Below are 24,821 nucleotides of genomic sequence, written 5' to 3' on the forward strand. Positions count from 1 at the left end.
GAGGAGAGGGAAGACAAGTGGGTGTGGGTCAGACTTGACTCTCACTTACCCACTCACTCACTAACTCGCAAAGGCCTCGGAGGTTTGGTCATTAAAAACAATGAGGAATTGAGTGGGATCGCTGAAGTTACTAAATATCATTTCCTTCTGTCTGATCTCACATTCTATTTTCCCAGGTTGTGTTGCTGCTATGGTAACCGCCTCTGACTCCTCATCTCCCTACCCCCCAGGGGGGTGAGGGGAGGCTCAACTCTCCTCTCCACAATCACTCTCTGCCCAATAGATCAACACTCATCACCCTCCTAACTCCAGCAAAACTACAGTTACTTGCCTCTAATTGCACCCTCCCCACCCCGCATTCTGATTCTCATTTCCCTCCTCTTCCCCAATACCCCCAGCAGTCCAACTCTCATTCATCTTTGACCTTTTGGACAAGATTGTACAATAGGGTCATTCTAATCTGAAAACTCTCTCAGGTCAGCTGTTTAGTATTGTACCCTGAACTGTGCCACTGTCAGTATCACTTTTGCCCCTAAGTCAGAAGATTGTAAATTCACGCAAATTAGGCTGACACTCTAGTGCAGTACTGAGTGCTGTGCTATCAGAAGTGCCATCTTGTCAATGAGAAGTCAGATTGAGGCCCCATCTGCCCTTTCAGGTGGCACTCCTTCTAAGAAGAGCATAAACCCTGGTGTAGTTGTTGAAATGTATCCTCTAATGTCAAAAACATTACCTGGTGATTATCACATTGTTATTTGTGGGAGATGGCTGTATGCAAATTGACTGCTGTGTCTACTACATCACAACAGTGGCAATCTTTCAAAAAGTGCTTGATTAGCTAATTAACTATAAAATGTTTTGGGACATTCATGATTTCAAAAGTCACGACTGTATATAAATGTATCAGAGGATAGTTGACGTTTCGGGTCGGGACCCTTCTTCAGAAATATCAGCTTTCTTGCTCCTCTGATGCTGCCTGGCCTGCTGTGTTCCTCCAGCTCCACACGGTTGTTATCTCTGACTCCAGCATCGGCAGTTCTTACTATCTCTGTATATAAATGTAAGCTTTTAAACATTCTATTTAAATTCTTGTTTCCTTGCCTTCAGCACCATCTCAAAATAAATCTATTTTACCTTGTGTTGTTATACCTCCTAACTTGTCCACATATGCTCATTGCTTACTTTCTCTTGAATGAAATGCTTTGGAATATTTTTCTTCATTCCATGCACTTTTGTTCTTTAGCAAATTCATTAAACCATTGAATTCTTGAAATTTGAGAAATAATAAATCATCTGAAGTTTTTTAAAAATAAGTTTTATTGAAAATTACAGAAATGCAGCAATCTTAAAATGTTTTAAACAATTTTTAAATTATTGGGATTGAACAAAATGAATGTTAGAAAGCATAAGTTACAGTGACCAAAGTTTTGACATTTTGTTTGAACCTACTTTGCTGGTATTTCAAAAATTAGATTGCTGCAATTTATCATGATTTTTAAAAAAAGTTGGTTGTAGTTTTGTTTAGATGTTCCTTTAGATAACCTAGTTACATTCTTCAGATTGCTGATTACCAGTATTTGTTTCATCCTAATAACTTGCATCACAAATCGTTCAAGCTTAACATTATATCACCTGAATACTTTCAATACTATATGAAATATCTTATACAGTAAATATACAGTTTGGATTACAAACACGCTGTATCAAAATTGGAGTGCAAGAAGTGTCAGAACAATTAAGACTACTACCGTACATTCTGATTTTTCTTTCTCAAGTGATAAACCTTTTAATGTTTAAGTAGAGACCTGCAATCACTACTTTGACAGTGATTGCCAATTTTTGGGAATTTAAATAGGTCTTTGATTTTGACATAATTTTTTTTCTTTTCTGCCAATAAAATAGAAAAGCCTATGCCATAAATTTCTCAATAACCAGTGCAGATTTCATTGCTGGAATAAACCAATTAGGATTTAATTAATCAAACAAGTTTAATTGAATCTGAGAAAAAGGAGATCTGGAGTCATTATTTTACTCAGAATATAGCTACAACTTAAGAAAAATGATGTTGTATCATCATTTATTGGGAATATTTTGATGCATTCTGGAACAGACTTTAGTCCGGTTCTCTTGAGTTTCATGTATAGAATATCTCGTGTAAGTTCAAAATCAAGCCCCATTATTTTCATGGAACAACCTCTGGGTACATGGGGCAAGCCCACTAAAGACATCATGTTATGACCAGGCGAAAGGGGAGTCCCCAGAATGAGGTCTTCATGCCAAAATAAAAGTCTGTGATTATGTTTTTGTTTTCAAAAAGTCAAATCCTATTTTTGTAATCTTATACATTTCCTGTACGATACTTATTTTGCAGTCTAGTTATTTGGAAAGTGTTCACATCACTGAGTTTAACTGTGCATTTTGTATTAAAGCTGAAAAAGACAGTTGTCCACTGTAGTTATTGATGCTTCCTTTTGAACATGTTACATCCTATCTGTGTCTGCTTCACTTTTGTGGTCCCCATAAAATGGCCTATTGCTGAGAGTATATCATCCTGTCCTGGCTGGATAGCCAAGATCCCCCTGCAGCTGTGTAAATGGGATTTGCTTAACGTTATTTGAGTGTAGACTTATGTGCAGCTGCACCGAGTTAGTCATTTTGGAGGACATTTGACAAGAGGATCTTCATGTTTTAGTTCACTAGTATTCAAACTAAATCTACAGAATTTTGGCTGATTCCTTATCCACATTATCTTACAATGCCACAACCTCAATATTGATAGGACACAGAATTCTTCCAACTAGTGCCAAATATTTACAGCATGACACACCAATCTTAGATGAGGGAAAACATGACTTAGTGGTTGTTGTGAACCACTCATTTACGATTTAACTAACTGAATAACCTACATCAGAAGTGATTTAAGGAAAAGGTTATAGTAATTCAAATTTATGTCATTGGCTTTTTCATTTACAGACACACACACAGCGTAATACGTATGATGAATGACAAGAAAAGTCAGAATTTACATTACTTTGCTTTTTGGTTGCAGTGCTTTCGTAATACCACAAAGGTATCAAATCCACTGCCTTTTGAATCCTAATACTATAAACATGATGATTAAGTGAATGTGAAGGAGCCTCTTATTCTCTGCATAAGTATTTCCAGTGTAGGTACAATTTTGTTCACCATGTACTCATTTTCTGAAATATCAAAAATGTGCAATCATTAGCGCTGTAAACAGTAGCTTCCGAATACAACTGACAATAGCACAGACCCTAGCCGTAATGCAGCAAAGGTCAACTTGACTTCTTTTGAGTGGAGATGAAAGGAAGGTGAAGTGCTTGTAGGATCCAATAGTTAAGGCTTTAAATGCATTTTGAGTCCCAAGAGAAGCACATGGAATTGATAATCAAAGAAAGTAAAATTGGATTGGTCAGAGAAAGTTTGTGAACCCCAAGTTTTTACAGGTCGAGGACTTTTCTTGTATCTAATCCAGGAGTAAACAAGGAGTGATAAAAAGAGTATCCTAGATTTGGTTATAGTAGTCAAGTTTTTGATGTTATACTGGCTTTATAAAAAATAAGGAGCCAAGAGTTGTTTAGGGTGTAAAAGGAACTATTTGAAGAATGAAAAGTCTACAACTAACATTTTACTTTTGTGTAGTAAGTTTAAATCTCTCTAAAACCCAGGATTATGGTATATGTTTTGCAGGCTATAGGGTTGTAAAATTGAACTTTACCCCATCTGTATATTAGCTCCATAATGGCTTTCAAGTTTTCATACCAATGCATCCTGCAGATAATAAATTAATTGTCCACAATTCACAATTTCTTTCCATTAATGATTACCTCTGGTAAACTGAGTTGTGCATTTCCTTTCCGCTTTCCAACATATCTCTCCACCCCCAAAGGTTAAATGAAATGCTCCATTTTAAAATGTTTCACTTTGATCCATCTTGTGGTCTGAGTAAGGAAAGAAGTAGTCAATAGACTCAAAAGATAAATTTTTTTGGAATACAGTATTTGGTCAGTGGCTTGGACAATTAGCCCATCATGTCAAATGTTTTTGATAATTCTATATAAAGCAAGAATATCAAGGCATATAATTAATTTACCTTGAGAAGAAAACACCAATGTACTCCTGCTTTCAGGTTTTTTAGTTTTCTGGGCACCTTCAGTTCAACTTTACTATTTAATGAAAAATACAGCTAAATATGAAACATTTGCTTCTTTACAAAATGAATAAGCAATTTTGTCATTGAGAATAGGGCAATTTGGAGATTAAATATGTTGGCAAGTTGAGGAAATTGTGACAGGATAAATCAGGATACCTTTGAAATGGAAGGTACACTCAGTGGTGGTGTGTGATTGTTTATTCAAGCAATGCTTTGAAACTGATCCTGTAAGCTTTCTGGTTTCTTCAGGTCTGTATCTAGGAAGTCTTCTGGCACATCATCTGCACTTTTGATATTTTCCTGTATTGTCTGCTGTTGATCAACCACTGGAGGTTGTTTTCTCCGACAGAACCCTTTTTTAGATGGCCGAACTAATGCTAGAAAAAATGCACCTAAACTCAGACCAATTCCACAAAAGAAGAACACAGATCCATAATTCTGACCCGTAATATCCACAAGCCAACCTGAAAGCAAAAAAAAAGTCAACTTAATCTTTTACACTTAGTATTTTTTCAGTAGTCTCAAGATAATTTAAAAAGTGGTAACCTAAACATTGTCACATTAAATTCAATTTATATAAAATGGAGCAGAAGTATAAATGAAATGAAACCGTGATCAGCTGAAGCATTCATGGGTTTACTTCAAAATTAGTACATTGGAGATAGAAGCACATTAAATTTTCACTTTGCTAATACTATCAGTACTCCATTTCATGGAATTCATAAACTCCTCAAAATGTCACTTAAAAGAAGCCTTTGGGTTCTAATGGTTGGTAAGTTGGAAATTAAAAGCTCAGTTTTCACTAAATTTTACTTGTGCTGTTGAACTTTCTTCCCAGGAAACCTGCCTAATTGGCATTCAAATACTTTCTTTAAAGGACCAGTAGGATTGTTACAAGTCAACAGCATGATTGAACATTTCTCGGCTCTGTGGAAGGGTCACTTGACCCAAAACATTAACTCTGATTTCTCTCCACAGATGTTGCCAGACCTGCTGAGCTTTTCCAGCAATTTCTGTTTTTGTTTCTGAACATTTCTTATCCGGATCATTGGATTGCCTGGAAAGCTTTCAGGCTTTGACTTGTAATGACTGCATATATTTGTAATTGGAGTAAAGGTTTTACACAGCTTGTAAGAATTTGATTCTGGTAGATTAATGACTGAACTATGCTATACAGTTTGCAGAATGTTTACTGTAACATTGCATATCGAATATTTTTACACTTCAATCATTTAGATGGTTTTCACTAATTATCCAACTGAGGAAGTGAAACAAGGGAGTACCATGATCAAAGATGTTTGCAAGTAACATTGAGTTGTGTGATGGGGATGAAGAACATTAGAATATCTCAAGAATAGGGGCAGACAGGATGTGTAAATTAGTAGACAACTAAACCAATAGCAATAGTCTACAGGATTCACTGTGGTGGGTGGGAAGAAAGAAGAGAGAAAAAAAAGTGTGGTGAGGCCATTGGTGGAGATGCCAAGGGGAAGAAGAGGTATGCCTAAGACCAGTTGTAAGATGTGATGAGGAGAAGCAACAGGACTGGAAGAGGAAAAAGTATCTGATAGGATCAATGAGCACTGTGGTGATATTACACACAGTGGGAGAAACCGGAAAAAAAGTTTTCTAGTGATATTTCAAATATTTTTAAAATAAGATGTACAACATTAATTTGATGATAAACTGTAAACTTAGCCACCTGGCCAAAGTAGCCTTATTTTGGGATTTTCTGGCAGCATATGTTCACATAGCATATATTCTAAATTCAAGTATTCTGTCTTTTTTGATCAGTTATTTAAGGGGAAGTGCACAGCTTCTTCCTGAAGATATACTGTGATGGAGGAAATACCTGCTGAGATTCTAGACAGTTACTTTTGAATTAGATTAAATGTATATTCCAGTCTGTCTTATTTCACTCTCACTGTGGTTTATACACTGGTGTATGGAAATTTGGGCATGACGCAGTAGTGATGAAATCAAAAGCAATACCTCCAATAGGTGGCCCAGCTAGTCCCGAAAAGCTCTGAATAAAAATGTAGATTCCAACAGCAGATGGCATCTTCTCAACTCCCACGACATCATCTTCTGCTAACATTGGAATGTGAGTACTAGCCACAGTGCCAAACATGAATCCATACAGCATGCTGCATGTAACAAGGCTCCAGAAGCATCTCGCAAAAGGAAAGCATAGCAACACAATACTCAGTAGGCTTACACAGATCAGTTCAATGTATATCTTCCGTATGGGCTGCTTATTTAGTACACAGCCAGCTGAGAACCTACCAAATACCTCTGTAATTGCCATAGCAGACAACATATAAGCTGCCCAGTCATCAATACCCAGGCTAATGCTAAGGGGAATCACATAGAGGTGAGGTGCAAAGAATCCCAAACTGGCAAATAGACCAAAAAGTGCGTAAAATATGAAGCTTTTGTTTTTTAGAATTAAAAAGTCAAGCAACTTTGGTTGATTCTCTGATTTTAGCTTCCTATCTGGAAGCATTTGAAGATTTTCTTTGAGAGCATCATTTGTTTTACACTTGTTACTATGTTCCAAGTTATCACATGAGGTAGATAAAGATTCCACTCCCGAATCCACAGATTCTATAGAGATGCACGTTTCCTCATTCTCCAACATGTACTTCGTCTCCATGGCCACATCCACTGTTTTTTTCTCAGTTTTCCTGATAACAATTGGCCGAAGTAGTGCTCCACACACAACAATGTTTAGTTGCAGTGCACCTATGATGAGGAGACAATTTTTCCATCCAAGATGGTTCTTCAGTAATGTAAAAGCTAGACAGAGGAAAAGACAACTTCATTATTCGACTCAGAGATAGTAGAACTGCCGATGCTGGAATCAGAGATAACACAGTGTGGAGCAGGAAGAATGTCAACGTTAACGTCAGCTTTCCTGCTGCTCTGATGCTGCCTGGCCTGCTGTGTTCCTCTAGCTCCATACTGTGTTATCTTCATTATTCAACTACCTTCTTATTCAAAGCAGACAACCATTCAGTAATATCATGACTGATCTTTACCTTAACATTACTTACACAAATTGTTTCCATATCCCCAAATATCCTCACATTAAAAGTCCATCATTCTTTCAATTGTATTACAGACAAATGATTTTGGACAGTATTCCAGATTTCTGGTAAAAAAAAATGTATTTAAATACAGCCTTTAACAGTCCTACACCATGATATTTTACCATTATGGGAGACAATACTTGACAGCACGCCACTTATGGATATTTTAGGATGTGTGACCAAAGATTTATTCAGAGGTAGTTTTGAGGAGATGTCTGCAGGGAATTATATCCTAGATACACAACCACCAAGGGAACAGTTTGTGTAGCATTATAGGGCTGCTGAAAATCCCAGAGTTATGGTGGTTCAAAGTCCTGAAAGGTTCCAAACACAAAGGTTCGGGTTTTGAAACAATACTGGATAGGAAAGTGACATGGGAGATGTATGAATGAGACTTGGAGAGTTGGGAAATTGAAAAGAGAACTTTGGCTAAGCTGACATTTACAGATGATGGCCACAAGCCATTATATTTTACAAGATCAAATCTAAAGCATCTGCTTTAACTCTGGCTTTATTGATGTTTCAAGTGGGAAATTTGCTAGCTTTATTGTTTAGCATTTAGTATTGACCCCTGTTTAGCGTCACAGGAGACCAATAGGTATCAGTAGATAATTCAGTTACAGGCGACTGTAAATCTAATCCAATTGTGAATCCACACAAAAAGGTTTGAAATGTAGATTGATAAGTTACTTGTCAGTGTGTACAAGTGTTGGTGGTAGTACCAATAATAATGTATGAGTATATTTGATCTTTAAGTCATCCAAATGCGGTAAAGTACAATCTTTGTAGCAAACTTGCATTGTGGTCATTAGCCAACAATTCTATGAATAATCGGCCTCAATTTAAGAATTATAATGTTAGTTCAGATACTTACCGTGCGCAAAAGTGAAGACTGCAAAACATTCTCCTGTGGATGCTACAGCCATAACAAGAGAACGATATTTATCAAAGTACTGGGAGAGGATTGTGACTGTGGGAAGGAAGCTGAGGCAGAAACCTACTCCTGTTTTAGAAAAAAAATAAACTAATCAATGAACTAACAATGTCAGTATTTAACTAAGCGTGCAGTTAAACTTACTTCTGTAAAGTATATATTTAGTACTTTTGAGAAATACAGCAAACTTTTTATTATCCAGCACCCACAGGACCAAGAGTGTGCCAATTGATAAAATATCTGGAGAATCAAGAAGTCCACATAGTGTGCGTTTTTACATTAAGTAATAGAAATGTAATTCGGGGGTATACACATTGGTGTTATACTTTGTTACAGCCATTTGATTGAACAAGTATATTTACATTTGAGGTAAATTTTAAAAACTACAATAGTGGCCTCCTCTACATCGGTGAGACCAAGTGGAAGCTCTGAGACCATTTTGTAGAGCATCTGCGCTCTGTTCGTGACAAACAACCACACCTTCCAGTCACAAACCATTTTAACTCCCCCTCCCACTCCCTGGGTGACATGTCCATCCTGGGCCGCCTCCAGTGTCACAATGACGCCACCCACAAACTGGAGCAGCAGCACCTCATATTCCACCTCGGAAGCCTACAGCCCGATGGCCTAAATGTGGATTTTACCGGTTTCAAAATCTCCCCCCTACCCCCAGCCTCATCCCATGACCAACCCTCCCTTTCATCCACGCCTCCTTGACCTGACACAACCTGTCAATCTGCTCTCCCACCTATCTGTTCCTCCAAGCCCTACACCCTACCTATCTCCATCCCACCTACCTTTCCAGCACCACCCCTCCTCTTTCTATTTATTTCCGAGCTCCCTTCCCCTCCCCATTTCTGAAGAAGGGTCCCGACCTGAAACGTCAACTTTTCTGCTCCTCTGATGCTGCCTGGCCTGCTGTGTTCCTCCAGCTCCACACTATTATCTATATAATAGCGAACGTTGTGGTATTTGAAGTGCATCCTTTTTGTTGGTTTATCAAAAGTGACGGTTCATAAGGTCTGGTTAAAAAAGTTTGCTGTATTCTATTCGAGTTTTTAAACCATTATTAGTGCTGCTAACATTTAAAGAAAAATCTGAACACCCAGTCTTTAGCCAACAGAAATATGCCACAATATTTCACATTAAAAAGAATTGATTGTTTTTGAGAATTAAACAGGAACCACTAACTTTATAATGTAGTTCATGTTATACGCTCTTACTCCTTATTTTCCTGAGGAATGTTACGATCTTACTTCTGTAGGGACTGCCTGAAAGTATGCCACAGTCTACCAGAATTCACTAATTCTTTGAGTGTTTCGTGTTCTAAAAGGAAGATCTAACACACTGTACTTTGGATGACTCTCTCTTTTGTTCTGGTTACTTTCTCAATTCAAATTTAAATTAAGCCCCACCTACATTTCACCAAGTTTTTCAGCTAAGACAGTAAGTTGACTCTTTGCACGGACCTCTTTGGGGCATTGAGTACAAGAATGAGGAAGTGATGTTGCAGCTTTAAAGAAGTTTGGTTAGGCAGCACTTAACAGTATTACATTCGATTCTGGTCACCACACTATAGAAAGTTGTGGAGGCTTTGGAAAAGGTGCAGAAGAAGTTTACCAGGATGCTACCTGGATTAGAGGGTATGGGCTATAAGGTGAGGCTGGACAAATTAGGATTGTTTTCTCTGGCGCGGCGGAGACCTGATAATTTTATAAACTTCTACAAGCTGCAGAGAGGGTTTACAGTTAGAATCTTTTTCCCCCAGAGTTGAAATATCTAATACTAGAGGGCATGCATTTAAGATAAGAGGGACAAAGTTCATAGGAGATGTAAAAGGCAATTTTATTTACATATAGTGTTAGGTGCCTAGAATGCGCTGCCAGGGATGGTGGTGGAGGCAGATATGATAGGGGCGTTTAAGGTACTTTTAGATAAGCACATTAATAAGCAAAGAATGGAGGGATATGGACCATGGGCAGGCAAGCAGGGCAGGGATTAGTTTAACTTGGCATCATGTTTGGCACAACATCTTGGTTGGTTCCTGTGCTGTACTATTCTATGTTCTATGACTCAGTGGTCAGAAGGTACCCCACAAAGAAAGAAATCTTTGTGCTGTAATTGGAGATAAGTGGTGACAGAGAATACAATGACAACAAAGTTTATAATATAGGTAAAATCATTAATGTCACAACCATACACTGACAGCTACTGATCTAGTAGAGACTAAAAATTGATGGAAAATCAGAGAACGAAGAGCAACTTTCATAGAAAGTATTGAGAGTAGGGCAGTGGATGGTAATAATGAACAATGGTGGACATAAATGCTAATGTGTTGATTCGGCTGCAGTTGCACTTAGAGAAAATCCGAGTGCCGAAATCATGAAATCATCTTCCCAGTAATTCATTGTAATACAAGCCAAATGAAAGTTGTTTTATTTTATTGTTATAAATAATGAGAAGCAGTCGTTTGTCAACCAGTCACGCTGACTTATTTCTTGGCAAGTTCTAAAATTCAGAATTTGCTAGTCTAAAAATGCTAATGGTGGATTAATGATGACCAATATTTATCAAACCAGAGTAGGAATACAGTACTATGGTATTCTAGTGCCCTTTGCTACAATGTGTTTCTAAACTTTTGTGTTATTCCCCCCCCCACCCCCACCCACCACATAGCCAAAATCAGGAATTTTGGGAAAGGAACAGGGATGAGATAATAGGTGGGAGAAACATGAAGATTAGCAACTCCTCTCCTGGTAGAGTAGAAGTTGTTCAGCTCCTACCAGCTGGTTTCAGGTTGGGGTTGGCATTTGTATATTAGCTACCAATCTTCTTGATCAGTAAAGGATGTATTTATGTAGGAAACAAAGTAGTATATATGAAAGTAAAATTAAAACAACCAGAGTTAAATGCATATACATGATCGTATTGACTTAGGTAGCATTTTCAATGCCTTTCTAGAAGAAAAAAGATTGGGCAACATTACAGTCAATTTAGATATGGTAATAACAGAAAATTTATAAATTTGAATATAAAGTGCTGCAAGGCTTTGTCTGCTGCAGCCTTCTGTCTAATCCATACGGTCATATCAATTACCTGAGACTACTCCAATGGCAATGTACATTTCTACAATTGAATGTGCAAACGATGCTGCCATCATTCCCATACTAACGAGCAGTCCACCCAGCATTACTACTGGGCGGCAACCAAAGTGGTTACTTAGTATAGTGGAAAGTGGTGCTGTAAAGAAAAATAAAACAATGTAAGCACAAATATATTTAGAACTGCTTAATTGCAGTTTGGATAATTAATAGATAGTCCAAACTCCCAATGTTTCCATTATTATATAAAATGTAAATGTGGCTTTAGATTATATGTCTGTTTGCATAAACTGATCAATGCTGATGTTTACGTTGAATGTTCCTGTCAAGTTATTTGTATGGACCCTTCCTATACTTTGGTTTTCTGTGTAACAGCGGTTTGTTTGCTATTGTAATACAAGCACCTTTCCTGCACAATACTTTTGCAAGTGCTCTGCTGCAAGTAAGAAAGACCTAACCAAAAATGAAAAGTACAAGCCATTAGAAAGGGAAAAAGCCACAGGAATAAAATGCAAGAGAATTCAACAGCTCACAGTCACAAATTTCAAAGGGAATAGAACAAGTAAAAAATGAAAATGGGTGTTTGAGAAACTCTAGATGCCATACAGGAAGAAAAGAGGAGACGTAATGGAGAAGTGCTCTCCGTGGAAGTGTTGTCACTAGGATTTCAATAAAGTACAATTATAGTTTGTTGCACAGACTGGAAGAAAAAAGAAACAGCAAGATAAAGAGTTGACATCTTTTGTATTACCAATTTGGGTTATATTTGGAATAAGCACAGCAATTTGAGCTGAATTAAGTATTACATGAGAAGTGTACTAGTATAATAAAAGCAAGTTGCTTTAAGTACAATTAGTATAATCATTTATGGTCATAAATAGGCCTAGTGATAACACCAGTACCGTTTGGCAAGGTTCAATAAATGGTCCAATTGGTAGAAAATCTTGAGGCAACAATTATGTAAAAGCAACAGTGCATGACAAAAGATGATGTCTGCAGTGGAAAAGGATGGAGACAAAGTCGCAGATACATAGATAAAAACAATATTTCAAGAAGAGTAGAAAAATTATTGTTCCATATAGCTGGATTATTTTACATAGCAATCCCTGTTGCAGTTCATACAAACTGCATGTCTAGCAGTTTTCTTTTTAAATGTGAAGGCAAGAGAACACTACTGATTTTACCAGAAGATTTACAATTTTAAATTTTTGGAAGAAACATGCCCATGTCAATTCGCAGCTACAGTGCAAGAATGGGTGCTTTTCTTGGGTAAAAAGATCAGAAGAGACAATGCCACAATCTTGTGACAGAAACAGACTGACTGACACTGACCTACATCTCCATCCTAATATCAACTGTGACTTCAAAGTATCTTGATGTATTACCATAAAATTTATAACTATGTATAAAAAAGGACCTTCCTATAAAAAAGTAATTGAATGAAATATTTGGGACATATTTAGCACAGACATAAAACTGTTTAATTGCTGAATTGCCTGTATTCAATAAAAAGGTTTTGGTTAATATTCCCTAAACCACCATTCAGACCCATTTCAAGAAAGTTGTGTTCATAGTCAGCCTTGGTGACTGACTTGTAGGCATATCTGTGGAACAGAACTTGTTGCATTCACTGAACCCAGGTCACTTTCAGTTGCCACAACTGTAACACTGATGGCATTTAAAGATTGATAATTTTGATTACTAAAAGGTTTTCCAATGAGATTAAAGCTAGGACTGAGGAGACCTTGAATCATTTCTTTTTTACATGACAATGTTATAAGAGTAACGTGCAATATTGAAGTGGTGAAATGCAGGTTCTGTCCACCCACTTGGCTGGTGTTGATTTCGTGCCATTTTGAGAAGTGGCCAAGAGCTTCCCCACATGGTTGGAATACACAATGAAATACCATGCTGTTACTGGTAAAGATTAAAGGCTCGTAATTTTGCATAGTACAGTTGTTTGAGATTGTACAACAAAGCAATTTTCTTTTTATTAGTAGACCGTACTATCAAATTTGTTCTACTTTTGCTTCATATGTTTAAGTGACATTTATCAAAATGTACACCAAACAGTACAGCTGTAAGGATTCAACATGTAATCAGTTAGGCAAGTCTCAAATTATTTGAGAGTTCCTGTAACATAAAATACTTGATGATAGATTTGGCAATCTCAAAATTAAATTTGTACTTTTACAGCGAAAGTGCTCCTTCAAGCCTGGAGTGAAAGTAAATTATGAGCCAAAGAAGATTTCCAGGCTATCTCTTGGCCTGCAAGTCTCAATTCTTGGACATTTAGGCATGTCTGGTTTTGAGAGCAAGAGACTCACAGAGTAACCCCTGTGACTAATGGCCAGCCCCATTATGTGATGAAACCAACTCAAAATTAAAGATCAGGCCATTTCCAGCAGTGTCTCCAAGGTAGACATGGCAGCAACAACTGACTGTGGTCAGAACCTCCTTCAACCTTGTTGATTGTGGCCCTAATGTGTGATCTCTTAAGGACACTGACTATACAACAAACCAGTTATGCAGTTGTGTTTTCAAGCATGCAAGCCCTTTTGCTTATGTGGCTAAATCCTAGTTTCCAAGCGAAAGTGGCCCTTCTCAATCACTGGCATTACTTGCCTTACTGCTTCCCCAACTAAGATTTTTTTTTAAGAAAGTTCTGCAGTCTTGTGTAAGATCTAGATATATAAACTTGCACTGTGTAATGAATGTACACATTGCTGCATTGCACTGAACTACACATATTTAATAATCAACCAGTAAACTGAAAGTTTAAATACTTACTGTTTCTGATTAACCTAAAAATATTAAATTTGCACATACTGCACATCAATTTTTTCCATTACAAATTCCTAATAAGGACTTTCCTCCCTGGTCTAAATATGAAAATGCACCCTCTCTATCAATGTCAAGTTTCACCCAAATGTTCTAAGAATTGCCCACTGTTGTAAATAAGACCAAAGGAAACACTATACAATTCTTATTCGAGTATTATTCGAAGATTTCCAGCTGACATGCACTTTAGATCCAGCAAGTTCAACAAGCTACAACTTTTAAATGTGACTTCTATTGATGGTTGTAAAAGAATGCATTTAAAGAAACGAAACAAAAATTCCAGTGGATGTCTCAATGAAGATAAATACTTCTAAAATGCTCAAAATGCCAATAAATCCCCAGAAAATGGCTATATTCCACTATGCCTGAAAATATAGCTATAATTTGAGGAGGATTGCTGAGTGACTACAATTGCAGGAAGATCACATAACAAAGGGACTTATTTAAGTAGCATACTTCATTTGTGACTTGAGCGTGTGCATGTGTGTTTCTGGGCACAAATACAGAACAAAGTCTAACCAACTAAATCCACTTTTATCAATTAAATCTCTCTTTCTAAATTAGATCCCATCCAGCCAAGCTTTTGCAGTTTCTTCAAAATAAAACCAAGAGCTATGGATGCTGGAAATCTTAAACAAAAACAATATGCTGGAGAAACTCAGTGGGTCTGGCACCATCTGTGGAGAGTAAAGCGGAGTTAATGCTTCAGTCCAGTGATCCTTCATCAGAACTAGCTCTGTCAGACCTACTGAGTTTCTCCAACAATTTCTTTTTTTTTTGCAGTTTTTTTTGTTTGGTGTCTCCCATTCTTCAGTGAATACCATGAGCAAAATCTTTTGCTCTGATTACTTCCTTACCTCTCCCTCCTAGATTGCTGCTTGTTTTGCTATCTAAATGCGGGCAAATCGTATCAAATTAAGTATTAAAAAACAAGACAATAGATTCCTAAAATTAGTTTTTCTATGCTGTAGTCCAGGTATCTCTAACCCTTTAACTTTGCTTCACCTCAAGACCAAACTTGGCCCTTAATTCCCTCACAAGCAATCAACTTAACATTAGTTCAATGTTAACAAATACATTTTGAACCCCACTAATAATCTCACTTGGTTTTATTAGGAAGGATGACGAATTTGTTATTTACTCATATTTCAAGAGAGTAAAGTATATAAGTAGATTGGGTTAACATCAAAATCCTTAAATGGATTTGCAACAGCCTGGGCATCTATCATTTAATATTCAAATTACAAAAACATAGAATGCCTACAGTGTGGAAACAGGCCATTCAGCCAACAAGTGCATGCCAACCCTCAGAGCATCCCACCCAGACCCATTCCCCTATAACCCATCTAATCTACATATCCTGAACACTATGGGACAATTTAGCATAGCCAATCCACCTAGCCTGCTCATCTTTGGATTGTGGGAGAAAACCAGAGCATCCGGAGGGGACCCATGCAGACACAGGGAGAACATTAAACTCCACACAGACAGACAGTCACCCAAGGGTGGAATTGAACCCGGGTTCCTGATGCTGTGAGGGAGCAGTGCTGACCACTGAGCCACTGTGCCACCCTATAATAGTAATTCCTCTACACTGCCTCTAGTACTAGGTTTATATAAAAAAATAAAAACTGTACACATACCTCAGTGTTTTTGGACAACTCCCTATTTGTATTGAACTATTTTGGCTATGTGGTGCTGTAGGCTTTGTTTATTGCTTGTGTGCATTAGTTAGGCATGATGAACATTTAGATTAAGAAAATTCCTAGGTTTTTTCTAGATTCATCCTTTCTTCTATTGCACTATTCCAGTAAGGAGTAAATCTCAGTTCAGTAACTAATGCACGCAGTCAGTGAGATCTTTTGTTCCTGTCAATGCTGATGTTCAGACTCAGCTATTCAAACGTCTGGAAAGGTTTATTCCGCAACATATGGATTTAGATCAAGCAGTACCAAGGTTGTGAAATAATTCCAAATGTTGTTAGGTCTTTAAACTTTCATTGCCTGAAGGAGAGCCTGTGAGCATGTAAACTTCAAAGCAGCCCCTCACTGCAACCCTCCCTCCTCCACCAAATGGTCAAGAAGAGTAGAGTGGAAATAATAAATATGGATGAAAAGGCAACAGAAGCTAGTAATTATTCAGATAGTGCTGGGCAGTGGACCATATCTGGCTGGTTAGTAGTGGCAGATTAAGAGAGACGACAGGGTGAGAGAATGAAGGGTAAAAGAAGTATAGATTCCTTTGTTGGAGAGGAAAGGCTTGTATTTTTTATTACTTATTTTTAAGCAGCAGAGGGTAAGTATCCAGTGCTGCTAATGCTGTCAATTGCTGTGACATCTGGATGTATTTTAGTTTGTGAGCCATAATGGCAATTTAAGTTTCCTTTGTTTAATTTTTGTGAAATATGAATGCTCATAAACAAAATCCAAGAATGTATGTGAATCACAACTGCTACTAATTCTAAATCATGGTTTGAAAAAAAAACTTAGTTACTAAATTCCTAAATTTCAGTATTGAAAAGATTACATCAGAGCATCTTAATATACTGCTTCCTTTATTATAATTGTCTCCAAATAGAACTGGCAGTCAAGGACTCTCAGAAAAATAGAATTGAATCACTGAGGACCAGCCGACAAATTGATAATGTTAAGGAAAAAAAATAGGAAAGTCAACTGTGTTGTGAATTGTGCTAGAAATATAACTATCTCTAGATGGTCAAATATGAAAATGGAAATATGTGCAGTAAGGCTAATGCATTCAAACTCAGTCTGTAGAACACTGCCTTCCAGTGTGCGCAGTGTTTCATGGAAAACATGATCCTCACTCAAATTTATTTTGATGGTAGATTGAACCAAAAAGGCAGGGTTTCTTCACTGAATGCATGGAGGCCATGTCTGTTCAAGGAAATTGTGTATCTTCCACGGTATTAATTTGTCACCGAATATAATTAGCACTACAGACTTCTGCTAAAGAATGGAGAGGACTGGAAAGAAATGTAAATAACGTTACAGTAGCCGATGGTGATTGCTCCACATGTCTAGGTGGGGAATGGAAGAAGGGTGAAACAAGTCAAGATCTATTTGGGACAAGGTAGGATGGTGGGGAAAGTGATGATCACAAACCATAGCAAGACAAACTTCTTACTTCGGAGTTCAGTGGTGAGCATGCACTTTTGCAACTTCTACATTCAGTAAATAACAATATTGTAAGAGGTGGATTCTGGGTTCAGACCATAATGGCAGGACTGCCTCAAAAGAAGTGTTGGAGTGGGTATCTCAACGAGGCATTAGGCCCCTTATTTGCATGTTACAAAACACCCAAATGCTGCTTCTGAGTGGGTAAAAATATCTTGGACTACCCAATACAGTGGATTTCATGCCCCCCATTTGGGAGGCCTTGGGTACCAGTGCAGCATCTGAAAAACAGATATTTGTTTAAGTTCAGCTATTCCCAGTTAGGATTGGGAGCGGAATGAATATAAGGCAGCTGCAGAAATCCAGCTTCCAAACAAAAGTTTAGACTTTTTGAAATAAATTTATTTGGAAGGCTAATATTCTTCATGAAATGATGGAAAAAGTGTAATCTTGGATGCAGCCTCAGAAAAAAGTAGCAGTAAGATACGGTAAGCAAAAATATTTTTTAACTAAGTTTTTTGCTGTTAGATTATCACTACTGTTCCAGATGCTCATCAAACATGCCAATTTGTATGTTGACTGTGTAAATGTAGTTTGTGGAATTTTAATGGTGTGCCAAATTATGCTTGGGGCTCAAGAATAAAATTGAATGTTTGCTTCTGTAGCAACATAAAGTTTCTCACTGGTACTAATTATCCAGGTGACTGTGTTAGATTTATGGTGTCTAATATCAGTTTTGAAGCAATAGTGTATATTGAATACTGCTGTTATCCATAGTCGTCTTTTGGAGACTGTGATTGATTGTAGATGGTGGAACCTTAGTTCTAATGTAGTTCTGGAAATGGTAAAATGCAGGATTGTGTTCATAATACACACAGAACAAATTCACAAGCAGAAGCGAGGGTGAGGAGACAGCGGGCTAAACAACAGGGCAGGAAGAAGGAACATTAACACATTCACTCTCTCACACACACAGGGACACCACTCCCCCGGTCCACTCACGCACAACTCCTAGCAGCCAGTTACAGAGCGGCATTGTTAGAGGTCTGGGAGCAGATTGCCTGTCCACCTTCTCTTCTATAGTAGAGTGAATGGCACAGTGGACCTAAAGAGGGGAAGGAATGAAAATAACTGAGGTGGAAAAAAATATGAGAAAAAAAACATTAGTTGATTTATCATCAAGTTTGAGTACAGAATGTCATATACATTTGTTTTAAACCAATCTGCATAGGAGTGGACAGATTACAACGTATCAAATGTGTAGCAACAGCTATGGACATTGGCACATAGGTGGAGTTAAGATACACAGCCATGACAAAATATAATGTTGAAGCAAGAAGGAGAGGATAAATGGCCTGCTCCTATTCCAATGTTTTTACAATTGGGTGAGTAAGCACTTGGTTATGTTAAAACAAAGTACATTAATGGGGAGAAGCCTTGTGGCTTCATGCTCACCACCACACACCACATCCAAACTCAGTGTGGAGTCAGAATTTAAAATTAAAATTGTGATGAAACAAAGTTAACATTCATTCACATATAGCTTATCCAAAAACACAAAGAATTTTCCACTTGCAAAGTAATAGGCATGTTCTTCACTATATAACATTTTGTTTTCTAAACTCCCTATCCCCACAACCCTATCCAAGGTCAAAGACTACAGCCCCAAAAAAATGACATTTAAAAATGTTTGACCCTAAAGCAATGAAAATTAAAAAAAAAACAAAGGTATTTAATCAGGTAGAGAGATTACAATTGCCCTAAACTCTACAATGAATCTCAGGTGGAACAATACACAGACATAGCATTTCTAGAGCAAAGAAGCAGTAAATTAAAAATCAAAACGCTAATAGGTCTCGATACTTGTTGATTGATTTTGATTTTGTGATATTGCACAGCACAAGTCCAAGTTTTCTGCCTACTTATCCCTTCTAATGTGAAAATCTTATAGATCAATCACAATACTAGCTCATCTTGTAATAATAAGCAAAGAAAGACAATTAAAAAGCAATTGTCTTTTATTTCTTTGCTCCTAAAATCAATGTATCTTTCTTAACCTATCTCTACTGGCCTTGGAGAAGAGCACAAACTGCAGCATTTTACCGTTTTAAAATTGGCAATATCCAAAGCTCTGAATGCCCTTAATTTGAACGATCAGCAATTTGATAGCTCCTTTCCAAGTAAGCCAAATTCGAATAGCAACCTCAACTGATATTTGCCAGTTTTGGCTAATGCATTGTTAAGGTGGTGGTGAATTAGTGGGGGGTGGCGGTGTGGGGTGTGTGTGGGAGTGGGGTGGGGAGAACAGGATGTGGAAGACAGACGGAAGGGAAACACGTGCAGGGAGTGGTCTTTCCAGCATCACCAGAGTTAGTTGGTGTCCTGACATGCCACCCAGATTCATCATAGCAAAAGTCGAGATTCTTCAGCCTAAATTTCCTCCTAAACTCTCCAAGGATCTAAACAAAATACACAAAACTAAATCTACAAACATCCTTCAATTCTGTTCAACATGATCCATTTTTAAAACAAAGACATTGTTTCTTTCTCCCTGTCTCTCGCATTCCCAATAATTTGAAACAACTTTTCATAGAGGTACATGGATTGTGAAAATCCTGTATAATCAAGTTGTTCCAAACATTTGCAAACTCTACCCCCTCAATCACTGCACAATAAAAAAAACTGCATCATCTCCATGCAATACGTTTGTGTCCTGATTGCTGCACTGTCCATCGATTAATAAAATTAAGGATTAGAACTTACAAAAAACTCAACCCTGACTTCCATTTTATGATTTCAGCTGTCAGAATTACTGCAATGAATTTTATACTGTTCTTGATTTTTCCTAGTTTGCATGTGGTTCATTAGGTACTGTACTGGTACACAGAAGTGCTGTTCAGTCTTCTCTTTGTCTGGTAGTGTTGACGTTTGTTAACGTTTCACTTTAAACTGGATTCAGCAGATTCTTTCGTGACCTAAATTCTTGAGCCGAAGTGGAGTAAGAGAATGTTTAGCAGGCACTAGCTGAAACCTGTTTTGCTGTGGGAAAAAGATTTAAAAAGAAAAGAAAAACACAAAAATCTTATGTTTATAAATAATCTTGGCAAAGTAATGTTTAATATTTTTAATATCATTGGACAGAATTTGATATTTTCAAATAACATTCAATTATGACACATTTTAGCCAAGTTAACCACTGCAGCCAACTATTCTGGGAGATAACAAGCATCCCTAACCATGTAACAGCTTTGATAATATTTTCCTGTACCAGATAAATTCAAGCTGCATTTCCCCACAATCTTTTCCACTGGAATCAACAATGTATATCAAAATCTGGTATATCTTATCCGGCTTTGACTCAGAACTCAGCAATCAACTTTTTTTTCCTTTGTAATTCTTGGCAGTACATTGCATAATATTTTGGGCAGTACAAGGGTGAGGATTAAAAAGTACAGAGCCATATTTTGTGGAGAAAGTAAATTATGCATATGGTTTTCAGCATCATATCTGCTTGGTATTACTATCTCAAATTTAACTTGGGATGACATGATAAGAGTCAAAAGTTTTGTTTTGAGGAGGTTGAAAAATGTACAATGTTGAAAACGAAAAACATCAAGTAGCTCAAATTAGGTAATAATATTGCATGCATGTATGTTAAAGTCTTTTCTTTCTTCTTTAGTTCTTTCTAAATCAGTTACTTTGAATATTTCATTTCCTACTTGAGTGCTGTGAAAAAATACATGTAGGAAAATATTGAGATGCATCATTGTGGTATATATTTTTACTTCTCTTTTGTACCAAATGTAAGGGATCAAAATATAATTTATGTGGCATTCAAAATTAAATCTACAGGACTATTTCCTTGGTTTGATGGCCAGTAGGACTTTAACTTGCTAACTTGTACTTTAAACAAATCTCTTTTAAGAAAAATAAACTTAAACATAATTTTGCAAATAAAGAGATGGTGGAGTAATGAGAAACTGCAACGGGTCACAAGAAATCGAAAAAGTGGAGGAGAAAGGAAAGGAAACAGTTGTGGATGCAGAAACTGAAGAGTTGTTTGTTGTTTTGTTTTCCTATCTGGTAATGTTTTAAGACCAAAAGTAACAGGCCTTGGCTAGCACTGTAATTTTTCCAACAGGATTTTGAATTGCTTTTTTGTAGTTTTGTCTCCAGTGCTGTAAACTCACCAATTTAATGCAATAAGGACTAACCGGCAAACAAACACATTGCTCCAAAACAACTCAACTCAAGTTGGACCAGTCTGCAGGAGACTATTATTGCCCAAGTTTTTTTCTCCATCCTATTGAGAAAGCATATGGCTTCAGACTTTAAAATTCAAACTTGTAACTTTGTTAGTGGATCTTCGGGCCTTGCTCTTTGTTCCACATATTTTCATGGTATATGAGTACACAACATCAAATAGATTGTGTTCAATAAATCTACAAAATAATTAACACCTTCAAATCTAAAAAAGTGAACCTGGTGGTTGTAGCAAAGATTAGCTAGTATCAGAGACTAATGGAACAGACCAAAAATGTTCCTGTTACATACAAAACAAAAGACAACTTAGTTTGAATGTTTGCATATAAATTGCAGTCCTTCAGGACAATACTGTGTGCGAGCACATTACAAGCAGATTAGATGACATTTTGCATCAGTGCTCAAGTTTTTAATTCTATTACAAAATTGAGATGTGGCTGCAAATTTCTAACATTACATAGGATATACACTAAAGGAACAGACCACTTGGGTCAGCCAGTCAATTAACTCTACTTGAGCTTCCTCCTATCCTTCCCTCATCTAACTCTCAGCATAATCTCTCGTTGTCCTCTTCCTCACATTTATCTAGCTTCCCCTTAAATGCAACTAAACTAATTGTCCCAACTACTGTCATTCAGAGTCCAAATTCTCACTACTCTCCAGGTAAAGAGGTTTCTTTGAAATACAAATCTGATTTTTGACAACTATCTTATTTTGATCTCTGGTCTACACCACCATCATGTGGAAGCACTCTGCCAACTCAAATTGTGAAAGTTTTGGTAAAGACCTCCATTAGGTCCCGTCAGCTTCTCAACTCAAAAGGAAAAAGAGACCCAGCCTGTTCATCTTTCCTTGATTGTTATAGGTCTCTTAGTTGTGTTTTCTTCTGGATTATAAGAGTTCAAATCAAGGATATATTGAAGATGAACCATTAGAGTGCTATTATTGGAGACAGTGTACTACCGCAAAGGTACCCCAATAACATCCACCATTTTATGGGGAAAGTGGTGGTACGGGGAAGGGCACTTTTATTTCTTTGTTGTAATAAGATCACCACCTGTACAGTACATGGTGATTCCGTTGGATTGGTATCTACTTTAGATGTATCCCAACAGTAGATTTACAATGAGACCAGAACAGTGTAAACTATTGAGTGCTCTGGAAACGAACACATCCAAAATTTGTGTTGAGCAATGAAAGTTATTACAGTTTTTGGCCCATGAAAATCAATATTATGTTGCCCTACATGCTCTGCAGCCAAATGGCAAGCAAGTAACAAATTGTTGCAATTAAGTGTTGCAGCAGCTTCTCTTACTAAAGTTTACTTTATCATTAAGCATAGCCATCATTGAATTGTAATAAGAATTTGACTCTGATTCCTTTCTTTATGATGGTACAAGACGTCACTTTCTATTAGGATGGAACAAAAGGAATTTGTAGAGAAAGAGGAACACACGGGCAAGGTAAGCAAACTCATTTCTCTAGAAATATTTGTGCTGATGCTACCATTGCAGTACTTTGAGGAAATAAAAAGGACTTTTTAAAAAGGAAACATTTAACATTTACTGCCCCACTACTTCTCCCTTTTCCCCACTAACCCAAAATTTCTTCAGAATTTCTCATTCTACTTCTGATCTTAGACCCTAGATTTCCTCATGTCCTCTGAGCTGATGTGGTTCATAAGACTGTACACCTGCACTCAGAGCCAGCAATTTGCCACTCCACCGAACTTCCTCTTTTGGTCCTCAGATACTATTTCACACTTCAAAACATCCCCTCCTCCCCCACCTGCCACTTCAAAAAAACATGCTCTCAATATTTTGTATTTGCAAACTCTCAGTTTCTACTTAAAGATGGCACTTTCAAAATTGTCTTAAGTGCACTGTTTGAATCTCTCCAAATCAATTTTCCTTCCATGCTATAACATTGAAGCAGCCTTACAAAAAAGTCACAAATGTACCTATAATGGGACTGATCACAGGGTAAAACATACTCCTTACATTCCTCAACCTCTCCCTAGTTTTATGGGATTGACTGTCTCTGCTTGGTTCCACTCTTGCCATGTGACCACAGCCACAGCATACTCAGCAAAGGTTTTCTCTTCCATCCTCACACTGTTGTTAACTTCCAAAGATCTAGGTCTCTCAAGATTCCATCACTGATCCCCTTCTGTTTCTCACCTACAAGCTGCCTTCAGTACTTCTTTTGCAGATATGTTTCAGTTTCTAAATGTAACTTGATCAAATCCAGATCTGCCTCAGACAGTCTATCGAGCCAGAGCTGTCAACCCACATTACCAAAATTCAGTCCTTGAATCCCAAATTTTCTTTAGTTAAAAAAACCAAGACTACCAAAGTCAGCAAATTAGGCCTCTGCTACATTCGTCATTACTGTCCTGTCTTCCTTACCCAACTACCACTCTTAGGGTGAACCAGACTACTCAGTCATGGAAGCCTGGTCAATCCCAAGCGGACCTTTTCACCCAATCATTCAATCACAATCTCTGTGTCAAATCACCTGTGTATAGATGGTCAGCCATTGTTGCATCACTTGCAGACTCCACTATCCCAATGCTCTTCTGTTTGGCCTGCCATTTTCTACCACCTAATCTTCAGTTCATCCAAAGCCAGCTGTCCATATCCTGTCCCACAAAGTTCCACTCACCCATATCTCAAAGCTCCTGCAGCCATGCATTTGACCACCCCCTTAATTAAAATTTCTGTTTCTCTAACTCTGAACACCCCTTTCCTTTGCTACACAACTTACGGACAAATCTTCAGCTATGGGGGCCCAGTTGTGCAGGCTTTAGAATCTCCTTTAGAATTTCTTTTAAAAGGCCCTTTCCAAAACCCTTGCTGTCCAATTATGTGAAAAATGCTTGAACATTTTGTTTAAAAGGCCTGTTGCAGTAATGGCTGATCTCAATTTGATGGAGTTGTCAAACTTGGATTGGGTTTTGGCATTCAGCTGACCTATTTAAAATAAAAAGGTATTTAATATCTCCATTGAATCAACGAGAGAAAGTTATGGGGGGAGAGAGAGAGAAAAAGAATGAAGCGGGAATTTGTGCTAATACACTAATTAAAATGAAATGAGGAAATGAAAATGAATATTTTCAAAAGAAACAAAGATAGGAAGGTAACTGTACAGAAAACAGGAGGAATTAAATTCCTAAGTATTTTCAACTAGATACTGTTAATTTTAGAGGCAAGTGTGTCTCAAAATAGAAATAAATATGTACATTTTAAAAAAGGTAAAACATACACTGCATGTGAATTCAAT

The 24,821-nt window shown here is 37.3% G+C and overlaps 1 protein-coding gene across 3 annotated transcripts; it reads right to left on the bottom strand.

Moving 5' to 3' along the window:
• Positions 1-4,354: 4,354 nt before the first annotated feature.
• Positions 4,355-24,619, bottom strand: LOC109936834 (monocarboxylate transporter 7). Of its 3 annotated transcripts, none has more exons than XM_048610688.1 (6): positions 20,040-24,619; positions 18,279-18,381; positions 11,297-11,440; positions 8,141-8,269; positions 6,167-6,973; positions 4,355-4,638 (listed from the first exon to the last, which is right to left on the bottom strand). In XM_048610688.1, the coding sequence occupies exons 1-6, from the start codon at positions 20,061-20,063 to the stop codon at positions 4,376-4,378; spliced, it is 1,470 nt and encodes a 489-aa protein (XP_048466645.1). In that variant the 5' UTR covers positions 20,064-24,619; the 3' UTR covers positions 4,355-4,375. The 3 variants fall into 3 exon arrangements, with proteins under 3 accessions (XP_048466645.1, XP_048466646.1, XP_048466648.1); XM_048610689.1 differs by having other exon boundaries at positions 18,279-18,407; positions 20,040-24,615; XM_048610691.1 differs by lacking the exon at positions 18,279-18,381 and having other exon boundaries at positions 20,040-24,612.
• Positions 24,620-24,821: the final 202 nt, after the last annotated feature.

This window comes from Rhincodon typus, chromosome 23 (assembly GCF_021869965.1).
Source record: "Rhincodon typus isolate 14 chromosome 23, sRhiTyp1.1, whole genome shotgun sequence".
In the NCBI taxonomy this organism is placed as follows: Eukaryota; Metazoa; Chordata; class Chondrichthyes; order Orectolobiformes; family Rhincodontidae; genus Rhincodon; species Rhincodon typus.